The 23,164-nt window shown below is 35.2% G+C and overlaps 1 protein-coding gene across 19 annotated transcripts in view; it reads left to right on the top strand.

Annotated features, from left to right (window-relative positions):
• Positions 1-23,164, top strand: part of RBM26 (RNA binding motif protein 26) — an 83,102-nt gene that overhangs the window by 24,496 nt on the left and 35,442 nt on the right. For 7 of the 19 annotated variants that reach the window (XM_010810892.4, XM_010810891.4, XM_059892281.1 and 4 more), the window contains exons 2-14: positions 2,562-2,680; positions 3,293-3,429; positions 8,006-8,094; positions 8,774-8,991; positions 10,713-10,973; positions 11,729-11,968; positions 12,596-12,766; positions 13,098-13,253; positions 17,091-17,202; positions 18,310-18,469; positions 20,621-20,785; positions 21,483-21,614; positions 22,877-22,948. In XM_010810892.4, the coding sequence (XP_010809194.1) occupies positions 2,562-2,680; positions 3,293-3,429; positions 8,006-8,094; positions 8,774-8,991; positions 10,713-10,973; positions 11,729-11,968; positions 12,596-12,766; positions 13,098-13,253; positions 17,091-17,202; positions 18,310-18,469; positions 20,621-20,785; positions 21,483-21,614; positions 22,877-22,948 (2,032 nt within the window). The remainder of the gene's footprint in view (positions 1-2,561; positions 2,681-3,292; positions 3,430-8,005; positions 8,095-8,773; positions 8,992-10,712; positions 10,974-11,728; positions 11,969-12,595; positions 12,767-13,097; positions 13,254-17,090; positions 17,203-18,309; positions 18,470-20,620; positions 20,786-21,482; positions 21,615-22,876; positions 22,949-23,164) is intronic. The other 12 variants (XM_059892287.1, XM_059892286.1, XM_059892285.1 and 9 more) reach the window with 12 other exon arrangements.

The raw sequence follows: 23,164 nt of genomic DNA, 5'->3' as shown, positions 1-23,164 counted from the left end.
AATAAAAATAAATTGAAGGATGTCATGTATCGTTGTGTTGTTCATTCACTTAGTTGGATCCGACTCTTTGTGACCCCATGGATTTTAGCACGCCAGGCTAAAATCCTTCCCTGTCTTTCACCATCTCCCGGAGCTTGCTCAAACTCATGTCTGTTGAGTCAGTGATGCCATCCAGCCATCTCATCCTCTGTCGTCCCCTTCTCCTGCCTTCAGTCTTTCCCAGCATCAGGGTCTTTTCTAATGTATCATGTTTTTCCTCAAATGAACTAAGTTATCCTACCTCTCCCCCTCGTTTGTAGTCACTATCTCTCCCCACTGTAATTCCCTAATGTATTTGTCTTTTTTTTTTAAGCCATGATTGGTAAGTCTTTTTGTGTCATCTGTCCTTTGAAAATACAATTTACTGAACATTGTTTATGTTGCTGGCATGAAATTAACCCAAGCTAGGAAGTGAAATCTAACCTGGGGGTGGAGTGGGTTCTGAGATGGGTTTTTGGTAAGTTGGTGGCATAGAAAAATAGTAGAAAGGCAAATGGGGCTGAGGAATTCAGAGGTTTATCGAAATAATGGACTCAGGGAAAGAGCACAGGAGGGAATAAATTAGAGGAACTATGCCTTGGACAGCAGCTAAGTGTGTAGGGAGGCATTGTAGGGGCTTTTTGCTAGGATGGCTAAAAAGTAAATTGGTGGCTGTAACTAGAAGTTTGTAGCAGTAAGTAAATTGGAGGTCTGGTTTCTGGGTAGATCGCTATAAGAAACAATGCAGTTGGGGGCTGTAGTGTTGAGAGAGTGGACTTTAGAGTAAGAAGTTCAGGTTTAAATCTTGGTTCTGTTACTAACATGTAGTCTGAAGTAGTTTGCCTAGTTTTTTTCTGAGCCTCTGTTTCATCAGTAAAATGAGAGCTAAATACAGAGTGTAAAGTATGGAACATAGTTCATGGCTCAAATAAGGGTTCGGTAAATGTTAGTGCTTATTAGCTGTTGCTATGATTTTATTCACCCTAACTTGGAAAATGATCGTGAATTAAATACGTAACAACTTTAGCTTAGTTGAAAAACAGTTATCTGCTTTTTAAAAATTCGATGGGCATGGTTTGGGCATCAGAAACTTTCCCTCCTGACCCTGTTTCATTTTCACTAACTTCCTACTCTCCATCCCAATCAACGGGCAAGCATAGTTTATACTTATACATACTCCATTATTCAGACATATAATCCAAATGTATAATCTCCTTTTCTCCCCACACATGGTAATATACTATACAGATTTTTTCTATCTCGCTTTTTAAATGTAACAAATTGATAGGTTTCTCCATGACATGAAAACTCCCCCATTCTTTTTTGTCCTTTTGTTGTATGCCATTCCCTTGTGTAGACTTAGTATATTTTCTTTTTCCAGTCCTCTGTAAATGGACAGTTGCAGATTTTTTATTTTATAATCAGTGTGACACTGAATACCTTGTACACAAGTCATTTTGAACATGTAAGTATATCTGTAAAGTTTATTCACTGAAATAGAATTGCTGGGTCAGTTGTATTTGTAACCTTGATATGCCGTACTCGAGTATCTACTGAGTTCCTCTCAGCAGCCATAATGTATGAAAACGGGTTGTTTTCCCCTTAGTCTTGCCTCTAGGATATATTTTCATATATTTAGATTTTCTTAACTTTGTAACAGAAAAATGATACTTCAATATAGTTTAAGTTTGAATTTCTCTTATGGATGGATGAGGTTGTATTTTTACTCGTTTATTGTTTTTCTGTTTAGTATTTCATTTAAGGCTTCTTTACACTCCTAAGTTTTTGCTTTTATTTGTATTAATATAATCAAACTACCCTTTTGCAATGCAATTCAGAAAGTGTTCATTACTCCAGAGTTGTAAAACTTTTTCTTGTTTTCTTCTAATACTTGTAATGGTTTCATGTTTTTACTGTGGTATATGGAATAAATTATGGGTCCAACTTAATTTTTTAGAAAAATAACTGCCAAGTTTTCTCAGTGTCATTTATTTTGTAGTTCATCTCTTCCTCCTTGATTTGGATATCATCTTTATAAAATCTGTATTTCTATATGTATTTGGGTCTGTTTATAAACTTTCTTTTGTTTCATTAAAAGTATATATTGTGTGGTATGTTTTCAAGTTTCCCTTTATTGTCCTCTTTTCCAGATATTGTTTGACAGTTATTTACCTTGTTTGGAAGAGAATAGCCTCTTGGTATTTTTATTGGTACCACATTGCTTATTAGTTTTTGACATTTTGGTATTGTCCATAATTTGTTGTAACTTCTTTTTTTTTTTTTAAATAATAGAACTTTCTGAATCTTTAGTACATGTATTAGTGTATGTTTGGTAGGATACTGAATGATGACTATATGTAATGTGTAAAATATATTAATATGAGGGAGAAAAACTTCTAGTTCATCATTGCTTTCTGTGAATTAGATGATGCTTACATATATTAACTTGTTTAACTATCATGCTGACTTAGTTTGTAATTGGAACTTATAGAGTATGCAGTTGTTTATGGCTAAATTTCCTTCAACATTGCTCTTTTCTTCAGCTGTGATGCAGATCCATCAGCCCTGGCAAAGTATGTTCTCGCTTTGGTAAAGAAAGACAAAAGTGAAAAAGAGTTAAAGGCATTATGTATTGATCAGCTGGATGTATTTCTTCAAAAAGGTAAGATCTTTGCTTTCAAAATATTGCTTTGATAACTTAAGATTCAGAGAGTGTTAAAGGAGTTTGGTAAGAGACAGGCTGTAACTGTAATGAAGTTGAACAGACAGTATAATTAGTGGTTTTATTCATGGCTTATTTATAATGGAAATCTTTTTTTTTTTCTGTTAACATCCTGTGCTCATTCTTAAAGAATGCTGCTATTTTTCCTTAAAAGATTAAGAAAATGACTGAAAGATAGTACTGTTTAGGAACCTACTACTGATTTTGTCTAGCACAGTGCTTCTCAACTTTTTTCACTTTGCCGGGAACTAGGTAATGATAATATTTCTGTTTGGCACCCTAGGCAGGGTACATGGAGACTAGTGATGGCTGGTGGTGACTGACCCACAGGCTCCGGTCATTCATTCTAGTCCTCAGCATCCTGAGAATTGACTGAATCCGTATTACTATGGGACTTGTACCATAGCACACTGGTTGGGAAGCTGTTGGTCTTAGTATAAGTTTTAGATTTGTAAAAATCAAGATATATTTCATCATACTGAAGTCTGATGTGAAGAAGTGGAGAATAATTAGGAAATCTGTTAATCTGTGCTGGTTTTGTTTTATTGTTAGAGACACAGATATTTGTGGAAAAACTTTTTGATGCTGTGAATACAAAGAGTTATCTACCTCCTCCAGAGCAGCCATCATCAGGAAGCTTAAAGGTAGAATTTTTTCAGCACCAGGAAAAAGATATAAAAAAAGAAGAGGTAAGAATTTGTGTTAAACTTTTGTGTTCTTTAAAAACATATTTGGAGTAGTTAAATTGAGTTTTATTTTTTGTACCTGTGTTGGAGTCCTCAGGACCACCTCCAGGTTTGATTAACAGACTCAGAATATAGTCATTGTCATGGCTATATCTTACAGTGAAAGGATATAAAGCAAAATCTACAAAGGGAAAAAAGTGTATCATGCAAAGTCTGGGTTAGGAACAAATTTGCAGAGGTTTCTTCCAGTGGAGTCAAATAGGATGCACTTAATGTGTAGTGACAACATGTGTGAACCAGGAAAGCTCCTTAGAGACACAGTGCCCAGGGTTTTTATTTAGGACTGCTTACATGGCCACCTTCAGCCTAGGATTTACGAAACTTCCAAACTCTGAAGAGGAAAGCAGATGTTTAGCACAATCCACGTTGTTTATCCAGACCGTTGTTTATCCAGACCGTTCAGGCATCAATCCAGTTCAGTCGCTCAATTGTATCTGACTCTTTGTGATCCCATGGACTGCAGCACACTAGGCTTCCCTGTCCATCACCAACTCCGGAGCTTACTCAAACTCATGTCCTTTGAGTCAGTGATACCATCCAACCATCTCATCCTCTCGTCCCCTTCTCCTCCCACCTTCAATCTTTCCTAGCATCAGGGTCTTTTCAAATGAATCAGTTCTTTGCATCAGGCGGCCAAAGTATAGGAGTTTCAGCTTCAGCATCAGTCCTTCCAAGAAATATTCAGGACTGATTTCCTTTAGGATGGACTGGATGGATCTCCTTGTAGTCCAAGGGACTCTCAAGAGTCTTCTCCAACACTACAGTTCAAAAGCATCAATTCTTTGGTGCTCAGTTTTCTTTATAGTCCAACTCTTCATATCCATACATGATGACTGGAAAGACCATAGCTTTGACTAGATGGACCTTTGTTGGCAAAGTAATATCTCTGCTTTTTAATATGCTGTCTAGGTTGGTCATAGCTTTTCTGCCAAGGAGCAAGCATCTTTTAATTTCATGGCTGCAGTCACCATCTGCAGTTCAGGCATAGTGAACTGTTATTATTAGGGAATGATGGGAACTTTCCAGAAGTCATAGTTGCAGATGTCACCCAAGGGCTTCCCTTGTCAGCAGCCCTTTCCGTTTATTTCTTTGGCCACGCTGGGTGTTTTGTTGCCTTACAGGGGCTTTCTTTAGTTGCGACAAGCACAGGCTACTCTTGGTTGCGGTACACAGGCTTCTCATTGTGGTGGCTTCTCGTTGCAGAGCCCAGGCCCTAAGCGTGTGGGCTTCAGTAGTTGTGGCACACAGGCTCAGTAGTTGTCAATCTTGGGCTCTAGAGCTCAAGCTCAGTAGTTGTGGCGCGTGGGCTTAGCTGCTTTGCAGCATGTGGAATCTTCCTGCACCAGGGATCAAACGCATATTCCCTGCAGTAGCAGGCGAATTCTTATCCACTGCGCCATTAGGGAAGTCTCCAGCAGCCCTTTCAAAGATAACAGTCTCAGGTGTGCTTTGAACTCTTTTGTGCCTAGCATCTTACAGGTATGGGCTCCTACTATCTGTGTTCTAGGAAAATAACCCAGTTGTTAGTAGATCTGCTTGTTTTTGCCTTACATGCATTTTGCAAGGGACTATTTTTAAGGTAGTCAAATAAAAGGGCCTTCACAGGGCAATAGAAATAACTTATGCTTTAAGAATTTTTGAAGTTTTTACCTTTTGTACAAGTTTACCACTCTTGTATAATAATCATATACTAATTCAGATTTCCTTAGTTTGATGTTAAAGATTGTAATTTTAAAAATAATTGTTGACAAGCTATAATATAATATGTCCATGGTTAGTCTAGTTTTAGGTTAAACAAATCTTGGTTAAATTTTTGCCTTTCCCGGCCACTGTTTTGTGACCTTGAAAATACTACTTTTCCAACCTTTACTCAGCTGTGAAATGGAAATATTATAGGGTTATTGTGAGGAATAGTGAAATAAGGTCTGTGAACACTTGGCAGAGTATGTGGCTCAAAGTAGGTTCTCAGTAAACGATAGCTGCAATTATTGTTGATGTTAAGTGGTGGGTGATGTGGTTTAATCGTGACCTTTGGTTCTTTCACCTGATACCCTGTTTTTTTGTCCAGATTATATAAATAATATATATTTATTATGTAGTAATATATTTGCTGTGTATTATGTAATAATTCTCAAATGTATTTTTATCTCTGTGTCTGAATGCATTTACACACATGTACATATATGTAGTTTCTCACACACATACATAAAACACCCCCATTACTTTTATCCGCTGGGGAAGACCAGAAATTATTATAACTTCATGCTTTGTACCTAATAGTACAGGGGTTCTAGAACATTAGTGAGGAAAAATGGGATAGTGGGTATTGTCTTGGCAACTGCTTATGCAACATAGAGATATACAATAATTCATTTAAATTTTACCCATTGATGAATTAATGTTGAAGCCTTAGTCTTACATCTGTTGGTATAATAATATTTCACCATAGTTGTTTTGACCAGTTGTGAAGGATATTTATCCCTCGTCTTTCAGAACTGAAATGTCAGGATGGCAGTCTGTGTTTTAAATGCTGTGGATGTTTTAAAAATTCCCAGTTGGGCAAGTACCATAGAATATGGCTATCTGTCAACATAGATTACTTACAAGAGTGCATGGAAGCAAATAGAAGGGAAAAGTGCAACAGGAGGTTTTGGTTTGTTTTATTTTCCAAGTGGAGGGTTGAAATGGATAGGAAGAGTTGAACAAAGTACTTAAAGAAAGAAAAAAAAAAGCAAATTGTTATAAGAAGGCTTTTAAGCATTGTTTCTCAGAGTTTGGTCTGTTGATAGGATTTCAGTTACTTTCTCATTCAGGGGTACTTGACAGTGAGAGGCTTTTACCCAAAGGGATGCTGAAACAACTGGCATAAACCTGGACATGTTTATGCTATTACATTTATTTATTTGTTTTTATGCTATCTTGTAGACTTATCTGCATCAGAATATCTTAGGGTTTTTATTAAAAATCTTGAGCCTTATCATATTTATAGAGGCTCATGTTTAATACTTTCTCAATTTGTTTATCCTCTAAATAAATCCTTTTGTCTCTAATAACATCTCTTAATGTCCTGTGGAACCAGTTTTTTTGGGCAGCATGGAAAACTGGTGTAGGGAAAGCAGCACTGATCATGGGAATGTGTTTAAGGACTGCTTTCTATTAATTGTATAATATGGGTTGTAGGAAGAGGACTATATAGCTGTCATACTGCTAGGAGAAACTAGAGAACTGTTTTCACATGTATTATTTTCTCAAGCATTTTCTTTCTCTGTGACTTGGTTAATTCTATTGCATTCTCCTTTAAAACCCCTGATGTGTTTGGTGCCAGACCAAATTCATGAGAAGGAATAAAATTGGCTTTCTAGTAATTATGTTAAAATTAGGATATGTGTGTGTGCTTAGTCGCTTCAGTCATGTCTGACACTTTGTGACCCTGTAGACCTTAGTCTGCCAGGCTCCTCTGTCCACGGGATTCTCCAGGCAAAAATACTGGAGTGGGTTGCCATGCCCTCCTCCAGGAGATCTTCCGAGCTCAGGGATCAGACCTGCATCTCTTTTGTCTCCTGTATTGGCAGGTGGATTCTTTACCACTAGTGCCACCTGGGAAGCCTGTAAAGTGAGGACACTTGCTTAAAACGTTTTTGTCACTACTGTTAACTAAGATAAACATTTATGAATTTCTTTACCATTCACTTTAACTTTCAGCAAGCCTTTTATTGTTAATTGTACTTAGAAGAGAAATTTATTTTGTTTGAATGCTTTCAGAAGAAGACTATATTGCTCTTGTATTTTGTTGTTGTTGTTCAGTCGCTAAGTCATGTCTGACTCTTTGTGACCCCATGGACTGCAGCACGCTAGGCTTCTCTGTACTTCACTATCTCCTAGGGTTTGATCAAATTCATGTCTAGTCAAGGCTATGGTTTTTCCAGTAGTCATGTATGGATGTGAGAGTTGGACTATAAAGAAAGCACAGAAGAATTGATGCTTTTGGACTGTGGTGTTGGAGAAGACTCTTGAAAGTCCCTTGGACTGCAAGGAGATCCAACCAGTCCATCCTAAAGGAGATCAGTCCTGGGTGTTCATTGGAAGGACTGATGTTGAAGCTGAAATTCCAATACTTTGGCCACCTGATGCGGAGAGCTGATTCATTTGAAAAGACCCTGATGCTGGGAAAGGTTCAGGGCAGGAGGAGAAGGGAACGACAGAGGATGAGATGATTGGATGGCATCACCAACACAATGGACATGGGTTTGGGTGGACTCTGGGAGTTGGTGATGGACAGGGAGGCCTGGTGTGCTGTGGTTCATGGGGCCACAAAGAGTCAGACATGACTGAGCAACTGAACTGAAGTGAATGTCCATTGAGTCAGAGATGCTACCCAACCATCTCATCAGCTGCCACCCACTTCTCCTTTGGCCTTCAATCTTTCCCGTATATTTTAATACCAGCTAAGTCATTGAAGCAGTAACATGGCAAGGAATAACTTTTATTAAACTTATATACTTTTTTCTTTGTTTATCAGATCACAAAGGAGGAAGAGCGAGAGAAGAAGTTTTCTAGAAGGCTAAATCACAGTCCTCCTCAGTCAAGCTCCCGATATAGAGAAAATAGGTGATTGATTCTTTGAACCATGTTTAATTTTTAGACATTGCTTTTCTTTATATGAATATTTAGACTTGATTTTCCTTTACATAGGGGCAAGTATTATCTACTGATTTATTAGTGTGGGAAAGTAGTAACTCGATCCTTTTCTATCAAGAATAACTAGGTGAGATTTGAAGGTACTGAAAGTGAGGTTTAGAACAGTGCTTGGCATATGTTAGTTATTGTTACTATTTTTATTCCTAACTTCAATTCCAGTGAAGTCTTACTCTGAGACCTTTTTTACCCAAAGCTTTCCTTTAGAATGAATAAATTATTTTTCCCATTAAAGCTTCAAAAGCATTTAGAGTGCAGTGCCTGTGATACTTTCCTATAATTATGAGACTGTGCAAGACAGAATATACTATAGGACGTATGGATAGATGCCTGTGTGTATATGATTAAGACTTTGAAAGAGTTGGGTTTTTTTTTGGTGGGGGGGTGCGGATGGGTACTGTGAAGGGCTTTTAGAGTGCTTAAGCAGATCATGTTAAGTTTTTCAGTTTTCTGAGTCTCCTATGTTTGTATTCGTAAAATGGAATAAAGAATCATGATGTTACAAGAATAAACCAGAACTTTTGCATTTGATTAGAGTTTTTCCTGTATCCACTTGAATATTTTCAATAAAAAAGTTCATATATTTCTTTAGAAGTCGTGATGAGAGGAAAAAAGATGATCGTTCTCGCAAAAGAGATTATGATCGAAACCCTCCTCGAAGAGATTCATACAGAGACCGGTACAACAGAAGACGAGGGCGAAGTCGCAGTTACAGCAGGAGTCGGAGTCGAAGTTGGAGTAAAGAGAGGCTTCGTGACAGAGATAGGGATAGAAGCAGGACTAGAAGCAGGAGCAGGACACGAAGCAGGGGTAAATAATCACATATGGGTATATTTTGCCTGGCACTTTTATTGTGAAAAACATTTTGTATTTGAAGGTTTTAAAAATTGTTTTGTCAGTATTATCTTTATTTTTTCTATCTTGCTGTATTTTATATGTCCGAATGACGATTTAAAAATTTCTTTTGAAACTTTTATTTTATACAAATTACAACCACAATGTATTACTGCATACCCGTCAGAATGATTGAAATTAAAAAGACTAGCTTTACTCAGAGTTGGTGAGGATTGGAAATAAGCTGGAACGCTTTGGAAAACACTTCAACAGTGTCTTAAAAATGTTAATCCTGTATCTACTAATGACCCATTCCACTCCTGAGTGTTTACTTCCAGAGAAATAAAAGTGTATTTCCGAACAGAGACATAAACAGATGATCATGGCAGCTTCATTTGTTATAACCAAAAGCTGGAAACAGTCCATCAGCAAGTGAATGGATAAACAAATTGTGGTACACCCATAGAATGGATAAAAAGGAAAAAAAACTATTGATACATGCAACAAAATAAATGAATCTCAGAATAATCATGCTGATTGAAAGAAGCCACACAGAAAACAGAGTGTGTATATGATAGAGGGAGGGAGATAAAATTTTAGAAAATGCACACTAATCTGTCATCATAGACAGGAAACAATTCAGTGGTTGCCTGGGATGAAGTAAAGGAGGGATGGATCATTAAGGAGAACAAGGATACTTTTGGGGGATGATGAGTATGTACAATATATACCTTACTGTAGTTGTGATGTTTGGTTTCATAGGTATATTCATAGATCAAAATTTGTTAAATTGTATCTTTTAAATATCTTCAGTTTTGTTTATCACTTAGACCTCAAAACTATGAAAACAGTTTAAAAGTTTCATTTCAGATGTGTGAGTTTGTAAGAGTGTGTCATTTTCAACCTGTATAATTTTTCCTTCAGTGTGTATTACTGAAAGGACTTTGTTGCAGGCAATAAAACAGCTTAACACCTTAGAGTAAAACACCTTTACTCAAGCTTAGATTTATACTCCCCTTGTGACCTTTATTGTGTATTACTTTTAGCCTTTAGAAAATCATGACTTTTTTTTTATAATCCCAGTATTTCTCTGTTACTCTGTTCTTAAGAGTTTTTTTCCTATCATCTAGGTGTTCTAGGCCTTTCTCCGCATTACTTCACTTAACTGATCTCCTTAATATCTTTTCTCTTTCCATGGTAAATTTTCTTTTCTTGGCCCAGTTAATTTGTTTGTATCTATTATGAACTCCTTTTCCTTCCTCTTTGAGTATCCATTCTCATCTTCAGCAGTGTTCACTGTATAAAGCCCTGTTAGGCCCTGTTAATGGATAAAAACTAAATGTTCATCACAGAAAAAATAACTGTACTTGTATTGCATATTTGGTTTTATTGGCTAAAGTTTTGCATACTAAGATTTCAATGAAGAAAATAAAAAAATCTCTCTTCTATAAATAAAACTCCAAGAAAAATCTCATTAAGTACAGCAACTTTATGTGTGGCTTTTTAGTTTAGGTCATAACAAAAAGAAATAACTTTTCTTGAAACATTGTTTATATATTGAGTTGTTTTTAAAAGGAGGATTGTGTAAAATTTGAACTTTTTTTTATGTTTAGCAAAAATATCTATTAAATTTGGGACTTTGTTGTTGTTGTTTTTAATCTAGTGTAGTTTTTCAAGTCATTTATATTTTGTTGCAGAAAGGGATCTGGTAAAACCTAAATATGACCTGGATAGAGCAGATCCGTTAGAAAACAATTATACTCCAGTCTCTTCGGTACCTAATATTTCATCTGGCCACTACCCTGTACCTACTTTGAGCAGCACTATTACAGTAATTGCTCCTACTCATCATGGTAATAACACTACCGAAAGTTGGTCTGAATTTCATGAAGACCAGGTGGACCATAATTCATACGTAAGACCACCAATGCCAAAGAAACGGTGTAGAGACTATGATGGTAAGCCTGTCAACCATTTCATGAAGTATGAATTAATATTTTCAGCTGAGTAAATTCTGTAATTTTAGGTTGTACACACTCAAATACTTAATCTTTTGGAAATAGTGGGAAATTAATTTTAGGTACTTCATGAATTCCTCAGTATGTTACTGAAGTCTTCATTAGTCACCACTGACTAATATCAATTTAAAGATTGTGTTTATTTGCACTTAAGTCTTAACATATTTTTGGAATTTACCAAAGAGGAATATCTACTGAGTTATTTATCAGGAAGTTGGCGACTGAAACGTTCTTGACAAAACTTACTTAAAAATCAGGGTTATTAGCGTAAGTAAAATCTAGAAATGTATCACCTATATAAGACTTATAAATGAACTGAAGACTCTTAAGGTTTTACTGTAAAAATTTTGTAAATTGTATTAAAGCTGTAGTTGCAGTATCCTTAAAGTTTTAAGTGAGAGATTTAAATAAAGGAAATGTTTCTAATGATAAAAATAAGACAAATACCTATTTTACATCAGTTTGCTAGCTAGGAATACTCATGTTAATTTGGTGGTACATTTTTTAATGTGTATGTTAGCTATATTATCACTTAATGAGGGTTTTATATTACTGGAAATTGGTAGGTAGTTCTTATGGTTATTTATACTTGCCCAATGTTAAAAATATTCCAATTTTTAAATATCTTACTTTTGTTGGCTTAGAGAAAATGTTTGTCCAGCACTTTTCATAGTTCTTTCTATTTTTCCTCACAGAAAAGGGTTTCTGTATGAGAGGAGATATGTGCCCTTTTGATCATGGAAGTGACCCAGTAGTTGTAGAAGATGTCAATCTTCCTGGTATGCTGCCTTTCCCAGCACAGCCTCCTGTTGTTGAAGGACCACCTCCTCCTGGACTCCCTCCACCACCACCAATTCTTACACCCCCACCTGTGAATCTGAGACCCCCTGTGCCACCGCCAGGCCCATTACCACCCAGTCTGCCACCTGTCACAGGTGAGGAAATATGTTTGCCTATACTTATTATCTGCCCATTCATAGTCTTTTATAAAAATTAATAGTTTGATGCTTGCCTTTGTTAGAAGTATCTATAGTAATCCTATATATGCCTGCTAGAAATTGAGAGTAAGATACTCCCATTCGGAATATATTTTGTAGGCTAATGGGCTACCAGGTGGCGCTAGCGGTAAAGAACTCGCCTGCCAATGCAGGAGACATAAGAGACGCGGGTTCGATCCCTGGGTTGGGAAGATCCCTTGGAGGAGGTCATGGCAACCCACTCCGGTTTTATCGCTTGGAGAGTCCCATGGACAGAGGAGCTGGCAGACTATGGTTCATAGGGTCGCAAAGAGTCAGAAGTGACTTAGCATGGCGTGGCCCAGCCAAAACTGTGGTTTACTGTGGTTTAGGGTGACCCTGAATTATGTACGTCCCTAATGAATCCCAGCTGTCTATAGTCCTTTAGAGCTTAAGACAAACCTGTTTTGAAATACATTAAATGGATATTTTACCCTTGAAAACTATTTCAGTTGTAAGAGCTTGATTTTTATAGATACTATTATTTGATAAATGAGCATATCATGTTTGGATATACAATAACTTATTTTATTTGTTTGCTTCCAGATGATATTTCTTATTCTTTGGTTTTGACAGGACCACCACCTCCACTTCCTCCTTTGCAACCATCTGGCATGGATGCTCCCCCAAACTCTGCAACCAGCTCTGTTCCTACTGTAGTAACAACTGGCATTCATCACCAGCCACCTCCTGCTCCACCCTCTCTTTTTACTGCAGGTGCAGTTTTAGCCTTTCTATATTAATAATGTAATATAGTTTAGAGAAGAGTTTTAGGTGAGGGATTTAAAAATATGTAGAGAGTGAATTGCTCTATCAGGTCTATTCTCACTAAAATTTTATGGAATAAAATGTAGACATGGTAAATGTACATTAAATATAAGTCCTCAGTTACGATTTTTAAAAAACGAAGTTTTTAACAGCATTTTATTTTTCTGAAACTACTTTTTAAAATACATATAAAATGTGAGTTATAAATTAGTAATATGTTTTTCTATTATTAGTATAAAAAATTATCAAATGGAGTTTTATAATTGTTTTTTAATTACAGTTTTTGTATTACCAGATACATATGACACAGATGGCTACAATCCTGAAGCCCCAAGTATAACAAACACTTCCAGACCAATGTATAGACACAGAGTGCATGCACAAAGGCCCAACTTGATAGGGCTCACATCAGGGGATATGGATTTGCCGCCCAGAGGTACTGTGATGAGTCTTTTCTTCCCGTCATTTTCATAATATCAAGAGTGGCAAAACATTTAAAAAGAATAGTTGGTCTTGTGTTTATTAGGTTTGAGTAAGGGATGTTGTTATGTTTGTTCCTTGGATTCTTTGGTCTCAACATGAGAGAAAAGGTAGTATGTGGTACCCTATTTGTAGTACTGGTGATGTTTTATTCTGTCATCCATGGGGAAAGGACTTTCCCCAAAGTACTAATTTTCTAGCTTTTGGGAGGTATATTCATTCTCTCATTTGCAGTCTTAATTGGTTCATTTAAAGTCTTAAGAATAATGCTTTAATTCCTAAAGATACATTCTTTCATAGTTTAGAAAATGAAATGAGCTGTGCAGACTTAATATTTGATACATATTTTATTTTTGTTTGCTTTGACATGTTAGAATTTGATGTTGATTTGCTTATATTTTAAGCAAAAAATTTTATTTTAGACTGACTTGTTAGCTTTTAAAATTTTGTTAGAGGAGACAGACTTTTATATGATTTCTGAATGGGAGAAGAATTTAGATTGGTCAACAAACCAGAAAAGTGCTATAAACATTCAAAGGAGGAAGCATTCACCTTAATTTGAAAGACAGAGCATTTGCTACAGATATTTGACAGTATTGTCAGACATTATAGGAAATACTGTATAGACCAATAAAAATGTATCTTTTTTCCTATTTCAACTAACCTTTAAATACCATTTTCTTTCTAGTCTTTCCTTACCATCTTTTATTTCTAATTAAAAAAAAAGTCACGCATTATCAGTTGTGAATAAAGTCCAACTTATTTAACTAAGTAGGAGAAGGAAATGGCAACCCACTCCAGTGTTCTTGCCTGGAGAATCCCAGGGATGGCGGAGCCTGGTGGGCTGCTGTCTATGGAGTCGCACAGAGTCGGACATGACTGAAGCGACTTAGCAGCAGCAGCAGCAGCAGCAGTCCATACCTAATGTGGTTTAGTAAACTTGTTTACTTACGCTTTGCACTTTTTTATTTGTTCATTAGAAACTGTCAGATCCTAAACATCTGTCTTAAGTGTTCAGAGAACTTTTTGTGATGGAGTGAGGAACGCTTAAATTTATACCCAGTTTAACTTATATCCTATGAGGTCATAGGACAACATTTCATGTAGATGCCCCTTTTCCCCAACAAAAATTCTCCTAGAGGCATTTTAATGACTTTTGTTAAGAACAACAACAGAAAAAGAGATTTTTTAACAATTTTTATGTCAGAGTTATAAGATGGCTTGTAATTGAAAAATAGCCAGTTAAGATTGTGGCTGTTCATTGTATTAATATTGACTCATCCCCTGAGTGTCTCCTACCTGACTAGTTCGGAGTAAAACCACTTCCTTCTTTCGGTCATGACTTAGCACTCATTTTCTTTCATTATACCAGTATTCTTTGCTCTTACTAGAACCTCTGAAGCATCAAATCATCTCTTTCTTACCTTGTGGCTTTCCGCTATAGATCAATATTGGACCCACCCCAAATCTTGGTCAGTTTTTTTTGTTGGTGGTGGTGATTGAGGGAAGACAGAAGGGATCAAATCCTTTGAACATAAAACTTAACCATGTAGAAGTTGGAATTATGGTCATCTCAGCTCCACATGCATATAGTTAGAAGTTACAGGAAATGGCTTGCTGAGATATAAATGTCTGGTATGCCTACTTAGAAATTTGAATGCCTTTTCTCATAGAATCATTATACATATGATTATTTTAGTACTATTCTTTAGATATTTTGTGTACTGTTTTTGTAAGCTGGTTCAGGAATACATTCTCCATAAATTGTTTTTATGTACTAGATAACTGATTTAGCAAACCATTTAAACTGAGGGTTACCTGTACTTCTATTTCCTTATCTTTTTCAGTCTTTTCCCCCAAAAATGTTCTCAGCTGTTGCCTATTTAGTTTGAAATTTACTGGCCTGGATTGTGAGATATACATAATTAAAAGTTTATAATATTGTTCATTATGTGATTATTATACATTTATAATAGCCTGCAGATGGCCTCATTTGAATTTGTCACAGACTATTATGTGCAAACTATTCTTATGCTTCGTACTTAAAGCTTCATAGGAAATTATTGTTATTAAGCAAATGGAAAAACTTTAGGCCTTTTGCTGCCTTGGAATTACTAAAAAAGTGACCTCGAGGCCTGCTAATTGTTCATTCTAGATTTTAAGGCAGTGGAAAACTTACTAGACGCTCTTGATTGGATATAGATAGGTAGGAAGAAGGGCTCAGTAGTTTTCATCAACAAAACTAGTGCTGAAAATTTTAAGCAGAAAAACAATTTATTAAAAAGATACTGGGGGAAAACAGAATACATGCAACTAAAAGACACATTTGCTAATTGTATATCAAGAGGAACTTGCTTCTGTGTGTTTATTAACACCTCTCTTTTAAATAAATAATAAAGAGAATATGAGTGAGAGAATACAGATGAGTTGGAGCAAACACATCACTGTCTTTCTTAATGAACCTTCAGATAAAGAACATATTAAAGTAGAAAAGGATATTGAATAGCTTAAAGACTTTATAAAAGGGCTAGTGAACGAACATGTTTGGGAGGAAGTAATAAGGCCAGAAATTGTGTTGCAAAAATGGTCCTGTGAAGATACCAATGGGCAAAGAAAATACAGTTTGTCCTGTGAATGCCTGCAATGTCAGATGCTGAATGTTTCTACCTGATACGCTGAAGAGATGTAGGATAAGTCAGAGTTAGTCAGAAAAAGGGGGTTGATAAAGCACGTATAGCCTGTTGATACTTTTGTGAAACCAGAAGATCTTTTTGATTAGAACAGAGGGAGTAAGGGATGTCAGAGGGAATAGGAGGTCAATTACAGGCATTTGAAAAATTATAGAAGAGATGATGGTAGCTAGACTTAGGGTAGTAATGCTGGGAAGTAAAAGATTTAAGTTCAGTGGAAAGAATTGACAACACCTATAACTTATTGATTTGGGGACTTAAAATAGGGCTAATGGAGATGGTAAAATGAAAGACACCAGGTTTATGCTTTTGGATAATTGGGCAGATGATTTATTCATTGAGAGAAAGAATCGATTTGGTAGGAAGACCTGCTTGGAAATTATAGTGGTAGCCATGAGAAAGACTACTGGAACAGATCCAGAATTCTTTTGGTTACATGTGTTTAGAGATACTCAGGAAAGGATTTAAATAACCAATTTATCCAGTTCCTTTTTAAAAAGGAATTTTAAATATATATTTTTTTCTATGTGGACTAAGGTTAGCATGTTTTAAACTTTAGCATCATTTGGGAATAACAGGTTAAATGTAGTTGTGTTTGTCAAACTCTTAAAAGTGTGTAAAATATTGGAAGTAGTTTACAGTTTACAGTTCTTTTGCAATGCATTTCAATCTTTTGAATCTTTACCTTTTAAAATTTAACATAATTTTATTATGTTAATTTGCTGATGTTTAAATAAGCAGCTCATTTCAATCGCAATTCAAAGTTGTTAATTCTTAAGGTCATTGCACTAGTGTTAAATTTTGAATCTTATAGGTTGTGCATTTGATTTCAAAACTATAAACTTAAGAGTTCCAAGATGATTTGTTTATTATTAATTTGACATATGAGAATTACTGATTCTTCTTAATTTAAGTGTGAAAGGAATTCAAAGTAAATTAAAATCACTTAGATTACTGTATTTAGATGTACATTTTTTTCTGTTTCTTCTAAAATGTATATTTGGACAAAAAGCCAGAACTTTGTTTTTAATGTAAATTTAAGAATGTGGCTATGATTAACAGAAAATATTAATCTTTGCTTTCTTTTCTTTTGTTTCAAACAGAAAAGCCTCCTAATAAAAGCAGTATGAGGATAGTAGTGGATTCAGAGTCAAGGAAAAGAACCATTGGTTCTGGGGAGCCTGGAGTTCCTACAAAGAAGACTTGGTTTGATAAGTAAGCTGGCAGAGGAAATTGAGGAATTTTATTGTACTGTGATTTTTAGGATCATTGCAGTATTATTGTGGCAGTAATAGTGGTCTCTTTCAAAGTAAAATTTATTCTGTAGGGGGTCCCCAACTAAAGTATATAGTATCTGTTTTCTAAAAGTGTGTATGTTAGTCGTCTGGTACTTGGAAGGTACATGCTTACAGAAATGGCGTGGTGGTTAGCATATTGTTTTTCCTGTTTGTACCTACCTACCCCCAAAAACCCAACCCTTAGAGATGTTGTTGAATACTAGCTATTTAAGGGATAGTCATGAGCCTGCTATTAGGGAAGAAATGGGAGGAGGCTTTAGCATGTGGGCGATTCCTGTAAAGAGTTAGAAAGCAGTCTTTGGTGGGGGCAGGGGAGATAGGATGGGCACCGAAGTTGTTGAGGAAGGGCTTCAGAGAAGCAGATAGAGAATCAGAATGTTAGTGTATGTGTTTGATGATTCATTTACAATTTAGCATGTTAGAGGAAAGACTAGGATTACATTTTTTAGAGCTTTAACATATGTTTATTAATGGATAATATATAGTTCTGGCTCTGCCTTTAATTCTCTGATTTAAAGCAAGTATTATAACCTCCCTGGGCCACAGTTTTGTCCCTGTTTCTTCAAGTGTCAAGCGTATGGTCTGTTGTTCCCCACATTTTGTTTTAATTGGAACGAGATCAAGACAGTGATTTCTTACTTTTAATCAGTATTTGAAAATAGGAATTATTTTGATAAGGTAGCTTTTCCTGAAATGGTGCAAATGGTGAAATGGTTATATGGGCAAATTGACTGAAAGAGGGTAGACCTTTCCTGCTGAAAATTTTAAGCAGGCGTAGAATAGAAGTGGGAAGGAACAAATGGTCTGGAAGAACCCTTCTTACTTGACTTCTGTGAAAGATAAGAACACTACTTATTTGGAAACTTCATTTTCTAAGGAAAAAAAGTATAAATGTCCTTTATCACCTAGCAATTTCAATTTTGAAAAGAAAATTGAACTTAAGTTGCAAAACTTTATTCCTTTGTACTTGATAAGTATCAGGATTTATAAATGAATGTATTAATTAACTTGATTTTTGTTACAGACCAAATTTTAATAGAACAAACAGCCCAGGTTTCCAGAAAAAGGTTCAGTTTGGAAATGAAAATACCAAACTTGAACTTAGAAAAGTTCCTCCAGAATTAAATAATATCAGCAAACTTAATGAGCATTTTAGTCGATTTGGAACCTTGGTTAACTTGCAGGTAAGAGCTATGAGGTGATTCTGTTGTCTTTGCTTAATTTAGAGAGGAAATCTTAATACAGTAAAAAGAAATACTTTTACAAGAAAATATTATGGAAATTTTGGTAATATTCTAAATTTAGAAAATTGGATATGAAATGAAACTTTGTATTTTAGAAAAATGTGATTTTGAATAACATATTTACTTTGAAAAGGCAAGAGGCTTGATTGATCATATTATATACTTTTTACCTAATAGAGGTTATCATAAAATTACAGCAAAGTTAAATAGCCACAGTGGTAAAGTCTAATCTTACTGTAGTTTTCATTTCCTTAGTTTCACTTTAGCAGAAGGCTTTAGTCACATTTATTTTTGCTGCCTCTAAGATGGGACATATCTAACAGATACTTTGGGGGCCCAAATATCTAATTAGTTTAAACATTTACTTTTTCCTCTACTGCTTTTGAATGTCTTTTAAGATAAATAACTGTAATTTGTATTTGATTTCACCTAAAATTAGACCTTGGCTTAGGTATATGTTATTTGTGAGATTATTTTGTATTGAGTTTATATTATGTGATATGTTGAAAGTGTTGAAATAATGTTGGGCTTCTTTTCCAGTTTGTATGGCATTCTTTTCAACTAAAATAATTATTTCCCATAATCTGATAAGAATAGACGTTAGAGAGTACAGCTTAAGTTGGTATTTTGGAAAATTTTGTGGTGTTGCCCTTTAAAAAATAATATTATTAAGTAATAGATGAGAAAATGCATTCTTGCTTAGGGTCAGTCAGTAGAGATTTCTACAGATTTAATGCAAATATTTTCAGCTCTCTGTCTTCCTCATGTATCTGCATGATATTATTACATTATTGGTAACAGCTTACCATGTATTATTTTCGATTTTTTGTTTTGTATTTCTGTATGTATCTACCAATAAATTAGTATGCAAGCTTACAAATATATATGTATTTAAAAGTATGTGGGTCCTTGTTGTGGGTCCTGAGCATACATATTACCCTGTAGTAATTTAATGTTATCTGGACTATCTCTAAATATCTTTTTATGGCAGTTCAATTTGATCTACCGCGTGTAGATCTAGACTTCGAAAAATTATTTTCCTTACCCAATTAACTACATTGGTAATATTAAATTTAAAGAAATTTAAAGCTGAGTATCTCACTATTATTTCAGTTTTTTTCTTTAATTTATATTTTTTCAATTTGTATTTCCTCAAGTTACTATTGAGATTGTTATCTCCTTACAGGTCCTTTTGCTGTATCTGTATCCCATTTGCCTTATTATTTATAAAATATATATTTTGAAAAGTTAGTTTCAAAAAACCCTATAGCTTTATCCTAATTGAACACCCCACCATCACTCGCCCCGTGTACAATCCCCGCCCCACCATTTTATATGAATTACTGTTTAATTCTTAACAACTACAGAGTGGGTATTGTTATCCAGAACCAGGTTGTTTGATTCAGGGTCTGTGTGCTTAATCCCTATTTTGTATTGCTTTGCCTCACCAGTAGTTGATAGAACAATTTCGAAAGTGCTGGTATTATTGAACACTAAAAAGCCTTGGATCTGTTAATACTACTTATTCATTGTATGGGTCTGAAGAATTGCATACTTTTTGAGTCGTAGTTTCCTTATGTGTAAAATATGATTGTTGCTATTGTTTTGTAGATTTCCCCCCTCCCTTATCTAAGATTTATTTGTGTGTGCTCTTGGAAATATTTCTGTGAGAATTAACCAGTTTTGAAAATTTTACAGATGGATTTTTCTGTAATTTTTAATTAGAGATCATTCCTTTGAAAATAGTTTACTTCCCTCTTTTGACTCTACATCACTCACTGACATAAGTATTATTTCCCATAGCATTAATATTGAGGGTAAGAAGTGAAATATTTTGAGTGCTTATATATAACCTTTATGCAATGAGCATTCTCTCCTAAGTTATTTAGAGGAGGCTGATTCTATTCTGAGTGGTCCACAGTTACCATTTCTTCTGGAGTGAAAGTAGACTGTGGTAATAATCTCGATATAAGGTAGTATAAAGATAGACTGTAACTTGGAAGGACTAGTATTTCATTTCCTGAGGCATTTTACTACGTAAAGCAACTGATTCATTTGCAAATTCGCTGTGCTTAATATTTTAAATCTTAGGTTGCCTATAATGGGGATCCTGAAGGTGCCCTTATCCAATTTGCAACATACGAAGAAGCAAAGAAAGCTATATCAAGTACAGAAGCAGTACTAAATAATCGCTTTATTAAAGTTTATTGGCACAGAGAAGGAAGCACCCAACAGTTGCAAACTACTTCTCCAAAGGTAAGAGAAATTTGTGTGAAATTAAATGCTTTTCTTATGAAAGAAAAGCATTTGGCATAGTGTTTTTTAAAAGGAGAGGCATGCAGTCAGGTAGACTTGAGTTCAGATCCTGGCTCTACCATTGTTAACTGTATGTAGGTTTGAGCAAGTTACTTAAGTTCTCTAACCTGCTCTTTCATTTTGTTATTACATTCATCCCTAGTTTAGGAAGTCATGAGATGATACATATAAAATATAGAACCATCCCTTAAAGTGGGAGATACTCCAGTATGTAGTACCTGTTTGTATTCTAGAAACTCCTACTTGGAGTTCATATTGGAAATCCTTCCTTCCCTCTTCCTTTTTTCTCTTTTTCTTTCTTTTAATCGGGAAGTCAATCAATATATAAAGTTTAATTGCTTGTAGAAGTGTACTGTAGCACCTTATTTTTCTATTTAGCTTTCTTCTGTTAATTAAAGAGAGACAAAAGATACTAAAGGGTAGATTTTTATTTTTTCCTCTACTTTATAAATATTTTTTTGTATCTTTGGACATGTATGGGGAACTTGTATGAAGGAAGGAATTGGGCAGGTGATTAGGCTTTGATTATAAGCTGCACTTTTAAAACTGCATGGGCAACTTAGTAACAGAATAACCAAGGTTACTCTCCCTGCTCATGAACTAATCAGTGCATTTAACATTTTTTTCTTCTTCTGAGGTAATGCAGCCTTTAGTTCAGCAGCCCATTTTGCCTGTTGTGAAGCAGTCAGTCAAAGAGCGGTTGGGTCCGGTACCTTCAAGTACTATTGAACCAGCAGAAGCCCAGAGTGCCAGTTCAGACCTTCCTCAGGTAAATGAAAAGTCTGATTGTGCCTGTCACATGATAGATAGGTTCTCAGTCTATTAGTTTCCCTTGGTGATCTGAATTTTAATTAATTGTATGGATGTGTGTATATATATGTGTGTGTGTGTGTATACTTATACAGAAATATAGTCTGTATTTGAACAGCACCTGTAAAAAAATTTTTTACCATTACCATAACATTTTTACGGACTACTTTTCCTGTAGTATTTGAATCTTAAATTCTTTTCTCTAGCTAATACTTATTTATGAGAAAGAATTCTTTTTCACTTCATAGAGGAGAAAAACTGCCTAAAAAGTAAAGTTTTAGTGTATTAAATCTTATTTTTCCATCATCTTTTACTTCATTAGACTCCTGTTCCAGACATAATTATGCAGTAGACTGAACTGAAAGCTTTGGGAAGGGAAGGCTTAAAGCTTCAAGTTACTTAATGCAGCTCTCTCAGAACTTTGCATCACTTATTCCTGATTCTCAAGTTCTCTTCTCCATATGTCATTCCCTTCCCACTCCCTTCCACACTCGAGTGGCAGTTTCTTGTTTCCACACCCTCAGTCTCTGAAACTTAACTTTCTTTTGTCTACAGATGTTTCAACATTTGCTGTGTAAGATAGTTAGGATATAGTATCCTACTTAGCTAATGGATGCCACCTTATTAAAATAGTCTTCGCAGGTTATTCCTGAAGAGTAAGACATTGAGATTTTATAAAAACACGCAGAATGTAAATTAGTAAATTATTAGATACTAAATAACAAACAACCCTCCAATCCTGCTATCTCAAATCATCACCAAATACTGTGTATACTGGCCGTAGAACAAACATACTATAGGAAAGAATGGCATTTGCTTTAAGCTGAAGAAGCAGGCGCATTTTTAACTAATATTTAGAATGTACGAACTTTCTACTTGTCAACATAGGATTCTAAGAATTTATGATTCTGTATCAGTGAAAGGGACTTTAGCAAACCACCTGCCTATGTGACAGGCACAATAATTTTAAAATTATTTAAAAACTTCTTTATATCATCATTTTCCATGATTGAGTAATACTGTATACTGTTTACTGTATACTGTTTATTTTTCCAAGCACATTTTCTTTCTGTCTCTGTCTTTGCAAATGGCCCAAGGTTTTGTTATTAATATCAGTGTACTTATAGTCAGGATATGTTAGTAGAATGAGAATGTTCAAAATCCCTACAGACTTCTGTATGTTTGGGGAAACACTGAATATGTCCATTTTAATTTTTTTAGAATGTAACTAAGTTATCTGTGAAGGACAGGTTGGGTTTTGTATCAAAGCCATCTGTTTCAGCAACTGAAAAGGTAAGAATAGCATGATGTGTGTGTCTTGGCTTCATAAATGTTTTCAGGTGGCATCTTAATTTTTTAATTTTTTTCATAGTTCCAAACTCTTGCTTCTTAATAGTATCTGTATCTTTTATTCCTAACTTTTTGCTTTCCATTTGCTGAAAAAGAAAAATATTTGCCTACCTCTTTTTACTTTTTGCATCAGCATTTTAATACTTGCCGCTCACTGTA

Source organism: Bos taurus, chromosome 12 (genome assembly GCF_002263795.3).
Source record: "Bos taurus isolate L1 Dominette 01449 registration number 42190680 breed Hereford chromosome 12, ARS-UCD2.0, whole genome shotgun sequence".
Taxonomy (NCBI): Eukaryota; Metazoa; Chordata; class Mammalia; order Artiodactyla; family Bovidae; genus Bos; species Bos taurus.
This window is presented reverse-complemented; position numbering and strand designations above follow the sequence as displayed.